This window comes from Lepidochelys olivacea (genome assembly GCF_965140295.1).
Source record: "Lepidochelys olivacea isolate rLepOli2 genome assembly, chromosome: 7".
NCBI classification, from domain to species: domain Eukaryota; kingdom Metazoa; phylum Chordata; order Testudines; family Cheloniidae; genus Lepidochelys; species Lepidochelys olivacea.
This window is the reverse complement of record NC_140417.1, coordinates 48,323,788-48,339,932: the sequence shown is the minus strand read 5'-3', so window position 1 is coordinate 48,339,932 and position 16,145 is coordinate 48,323,788. Positions and strand designations below refer to the sequence as shown.

Sequence of the window (16,145 nt, the reverse complement as noted above, 5' to 3'; positions counted from 1 at the left end):
CGGGACACCCGCCTCCTGGGAGAGGGGACAGACTGGGAACAGGGGGAAGGCCGTGCTGGGGGTTCATCATGACAGGTCCTGATCCTCAGCTTGTCCATCCTCCCTTTGCCAGGGGTTCCTTCATGCAGCTAGGCTGCAGGGGTTACACAATCCAGGGCTAAACCCTGATGTTTTTTGTAAGACCAACAGAGGACACAAGGGAGAATTCCCAGCTTTCCAGGGGTGGGAGCAACCACTTGCTGGTCAGCATACACCAGGCTCTGAGGATCTCAGCAAGAAAGTCTCCTAGGAACCCCTCATGGCAGGGTGACCCAGTGGGTGCCCTGTATTCGTTTATGGACAGGGCCCTCTCAGCATGGGAGCAATGTAACTGAGGCTCTCAGGCTTGTTATAAAGCATTTGGAGTCCATCTCGACACCACCCATAACAAAGGGCACCCCAGCATTTCACCAAGCACAATAAAGGGGTCCCAAACTTCTCACCGGTCACAGCTGAGGTCACCCTAGTGTCCCACCAATCACAGCATAGGGTACCCAAACATCCTACCAATTACAGTCAAGGACAGCTCAATGCTCTAAGCTCTTCCTCCACCTTGAGACTGTGGTTTCCTCAGATGCACGTGATTTTCTCCTGTATGCATGTTCTCAAGCACTTCGAACGAAGACACCAACATTTCCCAGCATTGATACTGTTCTTATGCTTTATTTCCATAGCACCATGGGCTGCATGACCCCATATAGCTAAGTACAAAAGGTCCCTGCCTCTGTGGGCTTACAGTCTGAATTAGACACCACAGTGCAAACAAAGGTTTCAGAGTAGCAGCCGTGTTAGTCTGTATTCACAAAAAGAAAAGGAGTACTTGTGGCACCTTAGAGACTAACCAATTTATTTGAGCATAAGCTTTCGTGAGCTACAGCATGCATCCGATGAAGTGAGCTGTAGCTCACGAAAGCTTATGCTTAAATAAATTGGTTAGTCTCTAAGGTGCCACAAGTACTCCTTTTCTTAGTGCAAACAAAGATAGGTTAAGGGATATGTGATGGAGAAGACAGGGGCTAGGACAGTAACTAGACTGACAGAGCCTCTGACCCCTTTGCTATCCCTGCTGTTTAAATGTGAGAGGCAGAAATGTCTGTCATAGAATCATAGAATCATAGAATATCAGGGTTGGAAGGGACCCCAGAAGGTCATCTAGTCCAACCCCCTGCTCAAAGCAGGACCAATTCCCAGTTAAATCATCCCAGCCAGGGCTTTGTCAAGCCTGACCTTAAAAACCTCTAAGGAAGGAGATTCTACCACCTCCCTAGGTAACGCATTCCAGTGTTTCACCACCCTCTTAGTGAAAAAGTTTTTCCTAATATCCAATCTAAACCTCCCGCACTGCAACTTGAGACCATTACTCCTCGTTCTGTCATCTGCTACCATTGAGAACAGTCTAGAGCCATCCTCTTTGGAACCCCCTTTCAGGTAGTTGAAAGCAGCTATCAAATCCCCCCTCATTCTTCTCTTCTGCAGGCTAAACAATCCCAGCTCCCTCAGCCTCTCCTCATAACTCATGTGTTCCAGTCCCGTAATCATTTTTGTTGCCCTTCGCTGGACTCTCTCCAATTTATCCACATCCTTCTTGAAGTGTGGGGCCCAAAACTGGACACAGTACTCCAGATGAGGCCTCACCAATGTCGAATAGAGGGGAACGATCACGTCCCTCGATCTGCTCGCTATGCCCCTACTTATACATCCCAAAATGCCATTGGCCTTCTTGGCAACAAGGGCACACTGCTGACTCATATCCAGCTTCTCAAACCAACACAAACAAGTCTGCAGTATTGTCAGCCCCAAACATTCCAAAACCATGAGTCAGGCCCCCCAAAGTCATGAAATTGGCTTAGCAGTCATGAGATTTTCACACTAATCAGTGCTGGGTTCTTTTTATTTGCCTCTTGGATTTTGGGGCTTTTATGTGCCATATTTTCCAGCTTTTCTCTGCCATCACAAGGGCTAGCAATTTACTATTTTTTAAAATGAAAGCTGAGAGTCTCAAGTAACCACTTGACTCCTGGCACTGGTGCTAAAAGAAAAAAAAAACCCCGCTACTGTGAGACCCATGTCAAATCACAAGAGCTGGCAACAGCAAGTCAGCAAGGACAGGGAGGAGTGAGAGCGCACTAGAAAATGATGGTGTTGGAATCAAGGATTAGAAAACATGCCTTCTCGTGATAGATTCAAGGAGCTCAATCTACTTGGCTTAACAAAGAAAAGGTTAAGGGGTGACTTGATCACAGTCGAAATGCCGATATGGGGAACAGATATTTAATAATGGGCTCTTCCATCTAGCAGAGAAAGGTCTAACACAATCCAATGGTGGGAAGTTGCAGGTAGATATATTCAGACTGCAAATAAGGCGTAATTTTAAAATTAACCATCAGAACAACTTGCCAAGGGTTGGGGTGGATTTTCTGTCACTCACACTTTTTATATCAAGATTGGAGGTTCCTGTAAGAATTATTATGGGGCAGTTCTCTGGCCTGTGTTACACAGGAGATCAGACTAAATGATCACAATGATCCCTGGTGGTCTAGGATTCTAGGACTCAAAGGGTTACAACCAATGCACCAAAGCAAAGGGAATACAGAAGCAATTTCCCGACAGCCTCACGGGCATTTTACTTCCAAGGGCTGTTGCTCACCCAGTGTCTCATTCATCAGGACATCATGATGACTGTCCTTTATGGGCTTCTAATGGGTTTCCATGCTGGGGTGCCCTTGGAAATGCTGGGTAGGAAAGCGATTGAGCTGCGTGTGAAGCCTCCAATGCGCCCACAGCTCCAAGAGAAATGCTCTCGCTTTGCTCATGTGCCCTTAGCTTGATTTCCTGTTCCAGACATTAAGGAGAAGACTGCGCTCATCCAGCTGAGTCATTCTACCAGCTGACATCACGGGGTCACAGCGAGAAATGGGGCTGTTAAAATGGCCCCTTCCTTACTGCCCAGACCTGCTCCAATAAAATCCTCACATCCCACAACCCGTTACCGCTGCTGGATGTGCCCCAGATTTTACAAATGTTTTCAACTTTTCATTGGGACCATTTTTTGTAGCCCTCTGCCTGTGACAACCTCTTCCTTGGTTGCCATTGGCCCAATTCTCTTCTCTCAGCACATCGCTCAGGACTAACTCCAATGGAGCTACACTGGCATAAAACCAAAGTGAGAAGAGAATCCAGCCTCAGGCATCCCACTGTAAATGGCTTACGTGTGCCAAAACTGGGGAAAAAGGTGTTAGCAAACACATGATAAAATCCTAGATACCATTAAAGGGAGCCTCAGGCTGCTAACTCAGGGGAAAGCAACAAATCGCCTTGTCTTTCAGGATTTTACCTGGTGGGAAGAACACACGTTTCTTCCTAGTGAAGACAAGGCCCTAAGAGGGGAGAGAAACTGTAACAGCTACATCTCAGACCCCTCTAGAGAGGCTTTTAAATAGCTCATCACTGGATCATCATCATCAAGCTGAAAGCACAGCTGCTCCTACTAGTCTATTTCACGATTGCCTAGAAGCCCTGGTTGAGATCAGGATGGCAGGGTGCTAGGTGCTGTACATACACACAGCAATAGGTGGTCTTGACTAGGAAGAGTTTACAGACAAGACATTAATAGATGGGGAAACAGAAGAAGTGAGAAGACAAATCAGTTGTCCAAAGTGGCAGTGGCAGACCCAGAAAGAGAATTGAGATCTCCTGAGTAAGCCCAACTTTCCCTTCTTCCTTTTCTAGCTGCTCTGTAGGTGCTCTGCTCCCCACAGCTGCAGGGGACATGAATAGTCAGCGCGTAAAGGTTAATGTATTGGAGGAACAGCTGCATCTTCTACCCTGAGCAGTAATAGCTCCCCATCTGTGACTCTGTCAAGCCACAGGGTAAATCTGGACTTCCGCCTGCGGGAAAGTCAGCCAGGGAGAACATAGAGGCTTTGTGAGCCCTCCATGCTGCCAGTGCCAACGTGGAGGAGATTCCTGGAAGTCTCATGAGTGCATTTCAGGGGGTTGTGGGACAGCATACCTCACACTCACCTTGCTGCTCAGAGCAGCAGTACTGCCGGACCCTGGCAGCTTTTCCCTCAGCTATAGGATGGGCAGAAATGGGCCCTTGTCTTTTGTTCATGGGACTGTGAGCATGGTAATTTTTAATTGCAAAACAGATACACAGCTTGGAAAGGTCCAGGTGCTGGAAAGGTGCATGTTGGGCTGCCAGAAGATTCTGCAGGAGATGAGAATTTTAAAAGCACAGTATCAACAAGAGAGGACAATATGTTTCGGTAGAGGACCCCCAGCACAAAGCACACAGGATCCTAGGGCAAGGCTGCACCAGTAAGTGCCCTATTGTTGACTGTCCAGAGTCCACAGCTATAGCTCTAAATTTCAAAGCCAACAGGCTGAAGCGTCCCTAAAGGAATGCCAAGTTCTCAAGGGCCCAGCATCATTCCCCATGTCTGATCTCTCTGGGGGCAAGATTGCACCAAAACTAGTTATACAGGTAGTATGATGAGTGGAACTGAAGAGAGAGACTAAGGTTTCAGGCAGGACTCGGATTGGTGAAGGACCTGAGGTACAGCTATAAAAGCCAAGTACCTGGCTGCTACTAGCATTAATAGCAGACCCTCAGCGGATACTGCTGGCCTCAGAGTATATTAAACACTACGACTCTGCCTGCTTAATGCATCACTTATTGCTAGTGAAACCAGACAGCCAATTGGATTAGATTTTTATCCATAAAGATTGATAAACATTGTTTTCACCAGACACACACAAAATGACGAAAAGATATTTTCACTTATTATAATTGAAATGTACAGAGCAGCAAAGTTAGAAAAATGCTGCTTGAGAACTGATTAATATAGAGTTTAAGATTTACGTTGTATATTTTGACAGGTGATGTTGACAATTTGTGATTTAATAGTTATAAAGCTTTAACTTTTTGAATCTCAGCATCTATTGTTAGTAATTATTGCCTGACACCCCACTGATAATTTCTCACAACTGTGAAAGTTGAAATAGCTGACAAAAAATTAAAAATGCTTAAAATCCATAAGCTTGCACAGCTGTGAAAAATTAAATTGATAAAAATGGAAAAAAAATTTAAAAGTAAACATTGATGTTATCCACTGAAATGATAAAAAATAAAAATCTAATTCTGCCAAGCCTTCTTACATGCTCAAGGACAAAGAAGCCGTTTATGTCCATATTTGAGAGGCTCTTCCTGTCAAATTTCAGTAACTGTGGGACTTTTCCTAGCTTCAGGAAGACTCCTTGCCATAAGACACTCCCTCCCACAATACACAGTAGTACCATTCGATTCACTCACCTCTCCCTCTGCATGTTGGCCAGCATGGAAGGACTGATAGTTACGGCTGCTGGTGTCTCAGCCAGGCTGTCTGGATATTAATGCTTGATTGTTTTCCCTTTTCTGTTCTCTGTGGAGGCTGCTTCCCAACAGGTCCCATGCACGTCGAAAGGAAAGCACAGCCCTTTTTCTAACAGCAGGTGACACAAACATGGATGGGTGTGTGCGTGTGTATGTATGTGCATGCTTGGTATGGACACATGTGGGCATGCATATGTTCGTGCATGCGCAGGGTTTTCTGCTGTTCTTAAGCTCTCTGCTGGCATAGCCATTCCGAAGCAAGCACCTTATCTTCTGGTGCTTTCCCTGGTGGCTTGCTCTTTCTCCCTTTTTGAGGAGAGTGGCCCTGCACACAAGAATCTTGGTGGCTGGGGTGCTACAATGGCCTCCATTTCGTATGGTGGCAAGACCCAGTGTTGCAGCACTCTGCCTCAGTTTCCCCCTCCTCAGGAGCTTGATGACCAGGGATTTCACAAACTTATTTCAATCATGCCCTTGTTCGGCCTCAGTTGTTAAGACAAACAGCAGCTGTTCAAGGCCAAAGATAAAGTCCTCAGGGTCCAAACTTGAAAAGAGACTAGAAATTATAAACAGAGGTCCCTCTTCCCTGCTGATCTTCAACCATGGTCCCACCAAGGCCTTACTAAACATAAGGAGATGTAAATCTGGCCCATCCCTTGAGCTCTTCTTCTGCAAACTCTCACCCCCTCCACTTGGGCTATGCAGGAGCCTCCCTGCTCTTTGGCTGAGTGCAACCAGCCAGGGTTTTCTTGCCTGAGGCCCCTTTTCCTCCAGCAGGTTCTCACTTCTTCCTCTCCCAAGGGAATCCCTGCTGCTCCTGCTTCTCCTTGTTAATGATAGCCCTGCTTTTTACTGGAAATCCCCATCCCCTCCTCAGCTGCAGTCCCCAACCCTCCTACAGGCCCAAGTACCATTCTGGGCGGGCGCTATGAAAGGTGTCCTCATTGCCCAGCTAGAATGGTGGGGTAAGCAAGCGGCTTAGCAGAGCCCTGAGCTGATGAGATTTCCTTTCCTGTTGGGGTTTCAGGCCCTGAGCAGAAGATGAAAGCACTCTAGTGACTCGAGCGTTGTATCTGCTGGGCACTGGAAGGAAGGGAGAGCCTGATGCCTTACACAAATTTTGACAGATTCTTGTACATTTCCCTGCCACCTTTTACAGGTCACAGCAGAAACCATAGGGGCTTGATTTGCTTCTCATTTAGGGCCCAATACTCCTGCTATAAAGCAGTGATACGCAAACCTCCGTGGTTCAGGAGCCAAATTAGCACTCAGCATTACCCAAAAGATCTTCATTGTTTCGTTTACTATAGTACTACATAGTCTTATTTAAATAGTATGACAGTGGAATGATAGGTCCATCAATGGCTATGAGCCAGGATGGGCAGGGACGGTGTCCCTAGCCGCGGTTTGCCAGAGGCTGGGAATGAGAGAGGAGGTGGATCACTTGGTGATTACCTGTTCTGTTCATTCCCTCTGGGGCACCTGGCATTGGCCGCTGCCGAAAGACAGGATACTGGGCTGGATGGACCTCTGGTCTGACCCGGTATGGCCGTTCTTATATTCACTGACCAAGTATTATCATTATCAATTACAATTGGTTAATAATACGATGAAAGCATCCTGATTGGTTAATAACTTATATTGGTTAATAATGAAGTAACACAGTGTTTTAACAAAAACAATAAGGAGTCCGGTGGCACCTTAAAGACTAACAGATATATTTGAGCATAAGATTTTGTGGGTAAAAACCTCACTTCTTCAGGGGCACGTGTTCATGTCATGTGCCGCAACAGTCACATTGTGGCGCGCGACCCACAGTCTGAGTATCACTGCTATAAAGGACCCTACCGTTGAGTTTTGTGGCCTTAAGTTGGCACCTTACCCGGGTGTAGATCAGTGTCTGTGGCGTTACGGCTGAGGTTTCATTGCCAGCGCCATCTCTTTGCTAGTTGCAGCCAGAGAAGTGTTACTTGGCTGGTCAGCTCTTTGGGGCAGGGATACGTGGTTTTGGTTTGTGTTTGTACAGTGCCTAGCGCAATGCAAGACTTCTAGGCACAATCACAATGCACATACCTAACAAATAACAATGAGAGGGAGGGCAGAGAATGCAGCATAGTTTCCTCTAAAGACATTATAATTGTCAACAAACCCTAATTGCTAGCAACTCAGGCAAGTCAATGGTCCAACAGCAACCTTAACTCTGCCCACCTGTGTCCTCTGCTCACCTTCTCCCTAGTCTCATAGGTAACTTGCCCATGTGGGGTTATGAAGCGCGGTAATGCGGCCAGTAGTTGTTGGCTGATCTACGCCACACTCCCCATTCTGGCCTCTGTCAGGTGGTGGCAGGGTAGATCTTTGAGGCCCAGTCTGGTCCTGGAAGGGCCCCAATTTGGTCAGTGTCTAGCTGACATTTACTGAACTCATCTTCCTGTAACCCCTGAGGGGTAACACAGGGCGGCCCCATTGTCCAGCTGGGGAAACTCATACACACATAGAGGGGAGATGACTTTACAACATGGCCAGGATTAGAACTCATGCCCTTACCAGCCTGATGTTGACCTGTTCCGTCCCCTCATCCCCACCGCTCGGTGCAGCTGTCCACCAGCCTGTCTTCCACCATTGCCAACGGGCCAGCCAGCAGGCAGCTAGCAATTGTGTCCTTGTGGGGCTGCATTTTGTGGCATAGGAAGGCATATGCGTTTGTGACTAAACAGCAGACAAGAGACAGATCCAGGGACTGAGATGCTTGGAGATCGGAGGGTGGAGACTCAGAGACCTCTAACATGTCTCCTCTCAGCGAGCCCTCTGGCTCTCCTAAGGAGCCTGCTGATGACACAATGAGCATCAACCAACCAGGTGTGCTGGAGAACACTGATGGGTGCTCCCTTCGCCAGCGCCTTCCCGGGGGAGCAAGCAGCTTCCTCCAGCCTTGGGGCCCTAGGTCCTGAATCCTGATATGGCACCAGCCCCACTCAGCTGCCACGACAAGTCTCCTGACCAGCATAAACTGGGATAACCAGTCCTCCTGTAGGAATCCCCCCCATACCTGAATGAAGGGCTTGTCCACTTGCATTCTCCATGTTGGGCCCACGTAGTTAGCAAGGGGCAGCTGGCTTTGGGCATTGCAACCCCTGCCAGCTGAGTATAGGGGCATAGCCTGCCTTGTATATCTATAAGAACCTAATATTCTGCACTGACATGTCAACCTCCCAGAGTCAAGCAGGAGCAATCAATCCATTAAAGCAGCTACTAATTCCCCAGCATATATGGCATCCCAGCCACCCTCCCCAATCCCATTCAAAACCAGCTAAAAAAAGCCACCACGTGTGAAGTGAAAATATGAACATTATTTAATAACTGATCCTCTGTAATAAACAATTTGAAAATATTTTACAAGGAATCACACACACAATATTTTACAAAGTTTTTTGTCTTTTTTTAAAGTTTTCTGACTGTTCTGTACAAAAAAAGATAAAATCAAATCAAATAAAAAAAAAACAACCTTTTCGAATGAGCAGAAGAAAGCGTTCAGATGAGGAATGATCAGGATTTGATCCCAGCAGAACAACTATCTAGTGGTTCACTTTGTTCTTTTAGTTTTTAGTTTTTTAAACGTAAAATAGAATATATATATTTATATTTATGTATAGGCTTTTTTGTTATTCTCAAATGAGCACCTAACTAGACTATAGAATTACACAGACTCCCAGTAACACAGATCCAGCCATCTGTTCCAAACACGTTTCCCAGAGACATTTAACCAAACACACACTGAAAAAGCTACAAGCAAAATGACCATTAATTAACCCAGTCATTAATTAATGAATCACTTCCCTTACCCGCTCCCTCCCCTCCCCCGGCTCAAGGGTCAAACCGGCAAGGTCTGTGGCTTCCCCCTTCCCACCCCCCTCCCATCCCCCAAGTTGGTTTAGTTGAATTAATTTTATATAAGCATTACAAAGGTCTGGTGATTTCAGTTCCAGCCAGCCCTGGGCGCCCCCTGCTGGCAGCTGTGTGTCGGGTACAGGGGTACGTGGACACAGCTAAAATGATGATGGCCAATAGGCCAATGCAGCCCCCAGTGCTGCACTGGAAACGGAGCAGCTCAGGGTGAGATGAGGTGTGCTCCAGCCCCTGTTGCTTTCCTAAGTGGGGATGGGTAGGTCACCGGTTCCCCATCTCCTGCCCTGAACCCACCCCCAAACCCCGGCTCCCCTCCTCCGCCCGATCCCCAGCACCCTGCACATGCATCAAATTCCTTCACTGGCTCCCTTGCTAGCCTCAGTGTACTCTGCACAGCTCTGCCCCGGCCATCCCCTCTACCTCCACCCCCACCTCACCCCCTGCACTCTGCCCCGGCCATCCCCTCTACCTCCACCTCCACCTCACCCCCTGCACTCTGCCCCGGCCATCCCCTCTACCTCCACCCCCACCTCACCCCCTGCACTCTGCCCCGGCCATCCCCTCTACCTCCACCCCCACCTCACCCCCTGCACTCTGCCCCGGCCATCCCCTCTACCTCCACCTCCACCTCACCCCCTGCACTCTGCCCCGGCCATCCCCTCTACCTCCACCCCCACCTCACCCCCTGCACTCTGCCCCGGCCATCTCCTCTACCTCCACCCCCACCTCACCCCCTGCACTCTGCCCCGGCCATCCCCTCTACCTCCACCTCCACCTCACCCCCTGCACTCTGCCCCGGCCATCCCCTCTACCTCCACCCCCACCTCACCCCCTGCACTCTGCCCCGGCCATCTCCTCTACCTCCACCCCCACCTCACCCCCTGCACTCTGCCCCGGCCATCCCCTCTACCTCCACCCCCACTTCATCCCCTGCACTCTGCCCCGGCCATTACCCACCCCACCTCATCCCCTGCACTCTGCCCCAGCCCCAGCTCATTCCCTGCATTCTGCCCCAGCCGTCCCTTCCCCCCACCCCCACCTTGGGCTCTGCACTCTGTCCCCACCATCCCCCATCCCCTGCACTCTGCCCTGGCCATCTCCTGCTCCCCGCAACACCTCCTGCCCTGCACTCTGCCCCAGTCTTCCCTTCCCCTGCCCCCCCCATCCCCTGCACTCTGCCTGGCTCTCCCCTGCCCCACCCCCACTTCATCAGCACACTCTGCCCCAGCCATCTCCTCCCCCCCACCTCGTCCCCTGCACTCTGCACTGCTGGCGCTTCACTGGGAGACCTCTGAAATTCCTGCAGGCTGGGAGTGCCAGCCTCCTGCAGGGCACGCAGCTGGGGGGCAAAGGGGCCTGGGTGCTTATGGCAATGGTGGGATCTGGTCAGAGTTCCTTCAGGGAAAACAAACACAGCGCTAGGGGAATTCAAGGGGAAAAGCCACCTCTAGCGTTGGCTGTTCTGACTGGTCTCCTGTTTGGCCCTGCGGCTGCTGGGGTGAAGTTTGTGTCAGGATCAGAGTAGGGTTACAGGGGGAATGGCGCTACCAGGCTCCTGGGTGAGGGGTGATGACAGTAGCCTAGCACAAAATGGTTCAAAAGATTGTGTTAGGGTGTGTGCAGGAGCGTGTGTACGTACGCGCGTGTGTGTTCACGGGAGGGGTAGCCACGTGGGCCAGGATGCGCTGGTGTGGGCACGGTCTGTGAACGCACAAGAGTGCGTATTCCCTTGTGCGTACGAGGGGATGTGTCTGCAGGTGGCTGTGTGAACACATGGGGTGAGCGTGCGCGCGCTGGGGGGCGTATCTGGCAAGGGCTGTGTGCTGTTGCTGGATCCCAGGAAGCACTCTGCCCAGCAGGAACAGAGCCGCAGTGCCAGGGTGGAGGCAGGGCACAGCGAGGGCGCTAGCCTAATCACGCCCCAAGGGGCTAATGTCTTGTTTCAGGGCATGGCAGGTGCGTGGGAAGGAGCCTGGCTTCACTCTGGCAGCCCAGGCTGGGGCTGCAGGCTGCCCTGATCTGGAGCCCTGGGGAGATGCCGTTCTCACGGAGCAGAGACGATGCAGCCTGGCTGGCTAGTGCTGATGGGGCTGCGCTGTGCATATTCCAGGTGCAACTGGCTCTGCCACATGCTAGCAGCCAGGGGGACAGAAATACAACCTCTGCAGGAGCCCCAGCTCTGTGAGCTGACAGAGAGCTCTCCTAGCTGAAAGGAGCCGCCTGCTACAGTCACGGGGGCCATCTGTTGGTGGGAGACACGATCAAACAAAGGGCTCATCCCGGCTCAGTGGACACTCTGCTGGGCCTTAAGCCAGTAGCTTATACAAGCAGCTCACAAACTGGCTCCTGTATATTGGCTCCACACTGTGGTGTCACACAGCAGAGCAATGCCCCCCGCCCGCCTGCCTCCCCGCCACACTGTTCCTCGCTCTTCCTGCCCAGGTGTCAACACACCAGAAATCAAGGAGATTCTATAGGAGCGTACATCTGGTTTTCTCTCCCTTGGCCTTTGGTTTCTGTTTGCTCCTGAGCGGGGACACACATTCCCCGGCTCCGTGGCTTCAGGCAAACACGGAGATGGGGGCAAGGTGGCGGCAGGCTTGTTTTTTTACCCTAGGGGTTCAGGCCGGCTTTGGTGAGAAGTGAAAGGAAATGGAGGTGGGGCGGGATCTGTTAGTACCTCACAGACGTTTGCCCACGTCACAAAGCAGTCGCACGGTCTGGCGTGGCTTGGCAGTCTTGGCTCAGGAGAGACCAAGGGTACAGGATGAGGTGGGGGGCACAGGTCAGCAGCCGTGGGTCAGCAATGGCTGGGCTCATCTTTGCTAACAGGAACACTAAACCGAATGAGCCGTGGACAGAACGGGAAGCAATGAGGTCTTCTCAGACATTTGGCTGCTGGTTCTGAAGACAGGGATGGCAGCTGTGACAGCACATGAACCCCTTGCTAATGACATAGCGGTTGAGGCAGGATTGGTTGTGGAGATAGCAAGAAAGACTAAATACCCCACCCTGCTCCCCATACAGAGAGTGATTAAAAGGGAAGCTAAGAAGATCCAGCAGATGTGCCAGAGGCCTACTGGATCATGGTGCACAGCATGGCATCGCTCGCATGGGACTGCACTCTATTCTGCTGAGCTGCATTAATGTGGCCTGACATGGCACTGAGCTGCAGCACTCCGCTCCGGTGCATCGCATTGCACTGAGCTGCAACACTCCGCTCTGGAGCGTCGCATTGCACGGAGCTGCTTTCACACTGCGTGGAGTCACAATTGCATTGCCCTGCTCCCTGTACTGCACTGAACTGCCCCTCATGAAGTTGCTCTGTGCTCCCACCCATGAAGCAGCAATGAGCGAGGGTCCTTTCCCCTTTCCTGGCCACCCAACGCAAAGAGGCAGAGGCGATATTTGGCTGGAGAGAAGGGGGCTTTGGGGTCGGGAGAGTACTCCAGTGCAGCTGAACCTGTGTTGAATGGCGTCCCTGCCTGTGCACCAGGAACAGCCCCAACAGCTGGGGACAAGCACAGAGCTAGCCCTGCCACTTTGATATCCCATCTAGACACCACTCGCTATGGTGGAAGGGATTCTGACTTTGATTTCAAAAGCTGGCCCCAGACATAAAACATGCCATTATGAAGACAACTGGAGGGGCTCTTGGCGGGGGCTTGAGTTGAGTGGCAGGTGCCCATAGAACCCTCTCCCCTAAAACCAGATCTGAAAGGCCCGTGTGGGGGGCATCTGATGCCATCCGGATACATATGTGACATCAGGGACAGAAAGTGCTGGCTGCTACTTGAAAGACTGGTCCGTCTCAAGTCCCCAGTTAGTGAGACCCTAGGATCCAGATGTTCTGCCCTCTCCCAGACGTCTGGGTGCTTCACAGGCCCAGGGTAACGTGCGTCATGCACCGAGGCATTCCAAGTGTGAAAACAAGGGCTGTGGGCACCCAGATAATAACGTGTCAAATGCATCACGGCATTCCCCTGCTGGTGGCTCACCTGGCACTTTACCTCTGCCTGTGTAGCATCTTCCTCCTTTTCTTGCCCGGCATGCCGTTTCGGGAGGCTGAACTTACGCCTCTGGGGCCCAACCCCCTGCTCTGTGGCCAAACCCCCTTGCTAGCGCATGCCCTTTCCAAAGCGTCCACCAGGCAACCGATGGCCAAAGGTGCGTTAGGTCAAACTCTCCCCTCAGAGGCAGAGTTAATGGGAGCAACATGCGGGCACCACTTGGCCATTCTGGGGGGTTCAGTTCAGGGACCCTCTTCCTCTAGCAGAGCTGTCCTGGATGCCAGTCCCTCTGGGGGCATATTTGGGGTGTTAGGGCCAAACGCACCCTGGTGTATCTCTGCTGACTTAACAGTTACACCCAGGGATGAGCTTGGGCAGGGCTTTTTGGAGGTGTTGAACCCCACTGAGGTCTATGGGAGCTGTGGGGGCTCAGCACCCTCCTTATACCAGGCCCTGGGTGTTTTAAAAGGCCCTGATGGATCCTCTCCAGCTCTGCGTGCCTGGTGGAGAATGACTCAGCACAAAGGATCAGGGCACGCTACTCAAAGGAGTGGCTAGTGCCTGCCCTAATGGTGGTAGTCCGGTACAGAGAGAGATCCATGAACCCTTAGCCAAGCTTCCTGCTAATGTACCCTTGGGTCAACTGTCCAGGGGCAGCTGTTATCCGGCCTGGGTTGCAGTGGGAGGATATCTCTGGGGAATGAGGAGAACTTGGACCAGGAAGTTCTTCTTACCCATGATTAGTCCCACCCACTGTATGCCAGGGCTAGAATGATGTACATGAATGGCTGCTGAAGGTCCTGGACCCTCTCTCCCAATTCCCCACGACAGAGTTATCGATTTAAATAAATAATACTGACCATGACATTCCATTCAAGTTTCTTTTTTTGTGTGTGTGTCCTTGTTGCTGACAATAAATACTTGTACTTCTTCAGGCTAAAACATTGGAAAGTAGATGTAGAAAGATCTGGTTTAAAATCCTCAGGCTACAAAATAATAATTGAAGATTGGAATAAGATGGATGTAAATAAGGTGAGACTTGGACGGGATGGCACTGGAAAGCACCTAGGGATTGGGTGGCATGGAGAAGCAAATGAGGACATTATAAAACTATGACATTGGTTGTTTTTTGTGTTCAAGAAGCCACGGTGATTGGCTGAGAAGTTAACAAGACTCGTCTCAATTTGGCAAGAAAACACCATTTTTTTCTCTTCTATTTTGTTTTGCGTTTTCATTTGGATGGGCAGGGTGGGAGGGCAGATTATCTCAAACACAAGAGCAATCTGGCATCAGTGTTGGTTAAATACTTTAAGACAGCAAAATGGTAAGACATCTCTCAATGGAAACTACAAAACCTCCCAGAATTCCACAGGTTCCATGAGGGAAAAGAGAGAAAAAAAAAGAAAAAAAAAAAAAGAAAACCAAATCAAAAAACCAGGTCACTGTTCTTCGTATTTGGCCAAAAGCTCAATGGCAGGGAGAGGACAGGGTCAAGGAGTCAAGAGCTCAAGGACGCTCACTGTCTGAAGAACAGAAGCCTCAAATGGGTTGTGATTCCCCAAGTCTTGCTCAAGCTCAGTTCTTGCCAACCTGCTGCACAGAGACACTAGAAAGGCAAGGCCAGGTTGGAGAGAATGGGAAACAAAGCAAAAGGAAAAAGAAAAAGATATTCCAGGCTCCTGAGTGGAGTGAGAGGAGGTCCTCATGAGCCACAGCCAAGGTGTAACCAGAGCGGATGGGACGAGAAGTTGCCCTTTTCCAACACGCCTGGAGAGGATGGAGATGGAGTTTTAAACAAAAGAAAAATGGATGGGTTGGCCCAGATGGATGTTTTAAAGGCAAGATGCTGAGAACAGAGGCTGGTGGCTGGCAGTCAAGTAGAGGAGCAGCAGCTGCAGGGCTAACAAGATGCTGAGGGAGGGTTTGAAGGAGGCCCCTCTGCCGCAGTCTGAGGTATCTTCCTGCGGAGACAAAAGGCGAGATGGGTTTCTGCAGGGATCGGGTGGGTGGGCGAGATCATCACACATGTGCCAGTGGGACCTGGGACAAAGGCAGTCCCCATGCAGTGACCAGCTTCCGCTGACTGATGCCCAGAACAGATGCACTCACTCTAGGAAAGCTTCCAAACCAGGGGGAGGTTATTGCCTATGACCCGGTGCACCCTTAAAAAAGCACGAGCTGCTGGCAACCTTGCTTTCCATCCCTAGCAGATCCCATGCACAGCTTGCCCTGCCTCCCTTCTCCTGGGACCCCTGCTTCCCCTGCCCCTGGAGCTGGTTCCCCCGCTTACCGTTGCATTGTAGTCGAAGCAGATGTGGGGACCTTTCCGGTACCGGGGCTTGTCTACCAGCTCACACTGATTTGGATCTCTCGGTGGAGCTTCATGTGTCAAGGATACAACGCGGTGCAGGCATGATTCTGGGGGAGAGGACAGAGGGACGAAGCAGGGCTGGGGCAGCTTAGAGAAGTTAAGCAATCGGACAGGAGGCCACCCAGAATGCAGGAGACTTCATGAGGTCTGCGATTAGGGAAGGACCGAGACCTCCCAAGATGTTCTCCCCGGTTCTCTTCTCTCCTCACTTGGAGGCTAGTGCACAGCATTGCCCCTTGGCTTTTAACACTTCTCTAGCAGGAACCATGTATTTCAACCCATCATCATCGATCCCCTTGCTGTCTTTGAAGCCCTCTGGCAGGTTGCCTTGGTCTCCTCTCTTCCCATTGAGAACAATTCCAGCTCCCTTAGCCTTCCCTCACTAGTCACCTGGCCTGGAGAACTTAAGTGATCACCTGGGCATCTGAACACTCTTGGGGGTGCAGGC

At 50.6% G+C, this 16,145-nt stretch overlaps 1 protein-coding gene across 3 annotated transcripts in view; it reads right to left on the bottom strand.

The window, feature by feature from the left end:
- Positions 1–10,523: 10,523 nt before the first annotated feature.
- CACNA2D2 (calcium voltage-gated channel auxiliary subunit alpha2delta 2) overlaps positions 10,524–16,145 on the bottom strand; it is a 598,918-nt gene continuing 593,296 nt past the window's right edge. For all 3 annotated transcript variants that reach the window (XM_084635197.1, XM_084635195.1, XM_084635196.1), the window contains 2 exons: positions 15,617–15,705; positions 10,524–15,287 (listed from right to left, as the gene is read on the bottom strand). In XM_084635197.1, the coding sequence (XP_084491323.1) occupies positions 15,159–15,287; positions 15,617–15,705 (218 nt within the window). In that variant the 3' untranslated portion in view covers positions 10,524–15,158. The remainder of the gene's footprint in view (positions 15,288–15,616; positions 15,706–16,145) is intronic.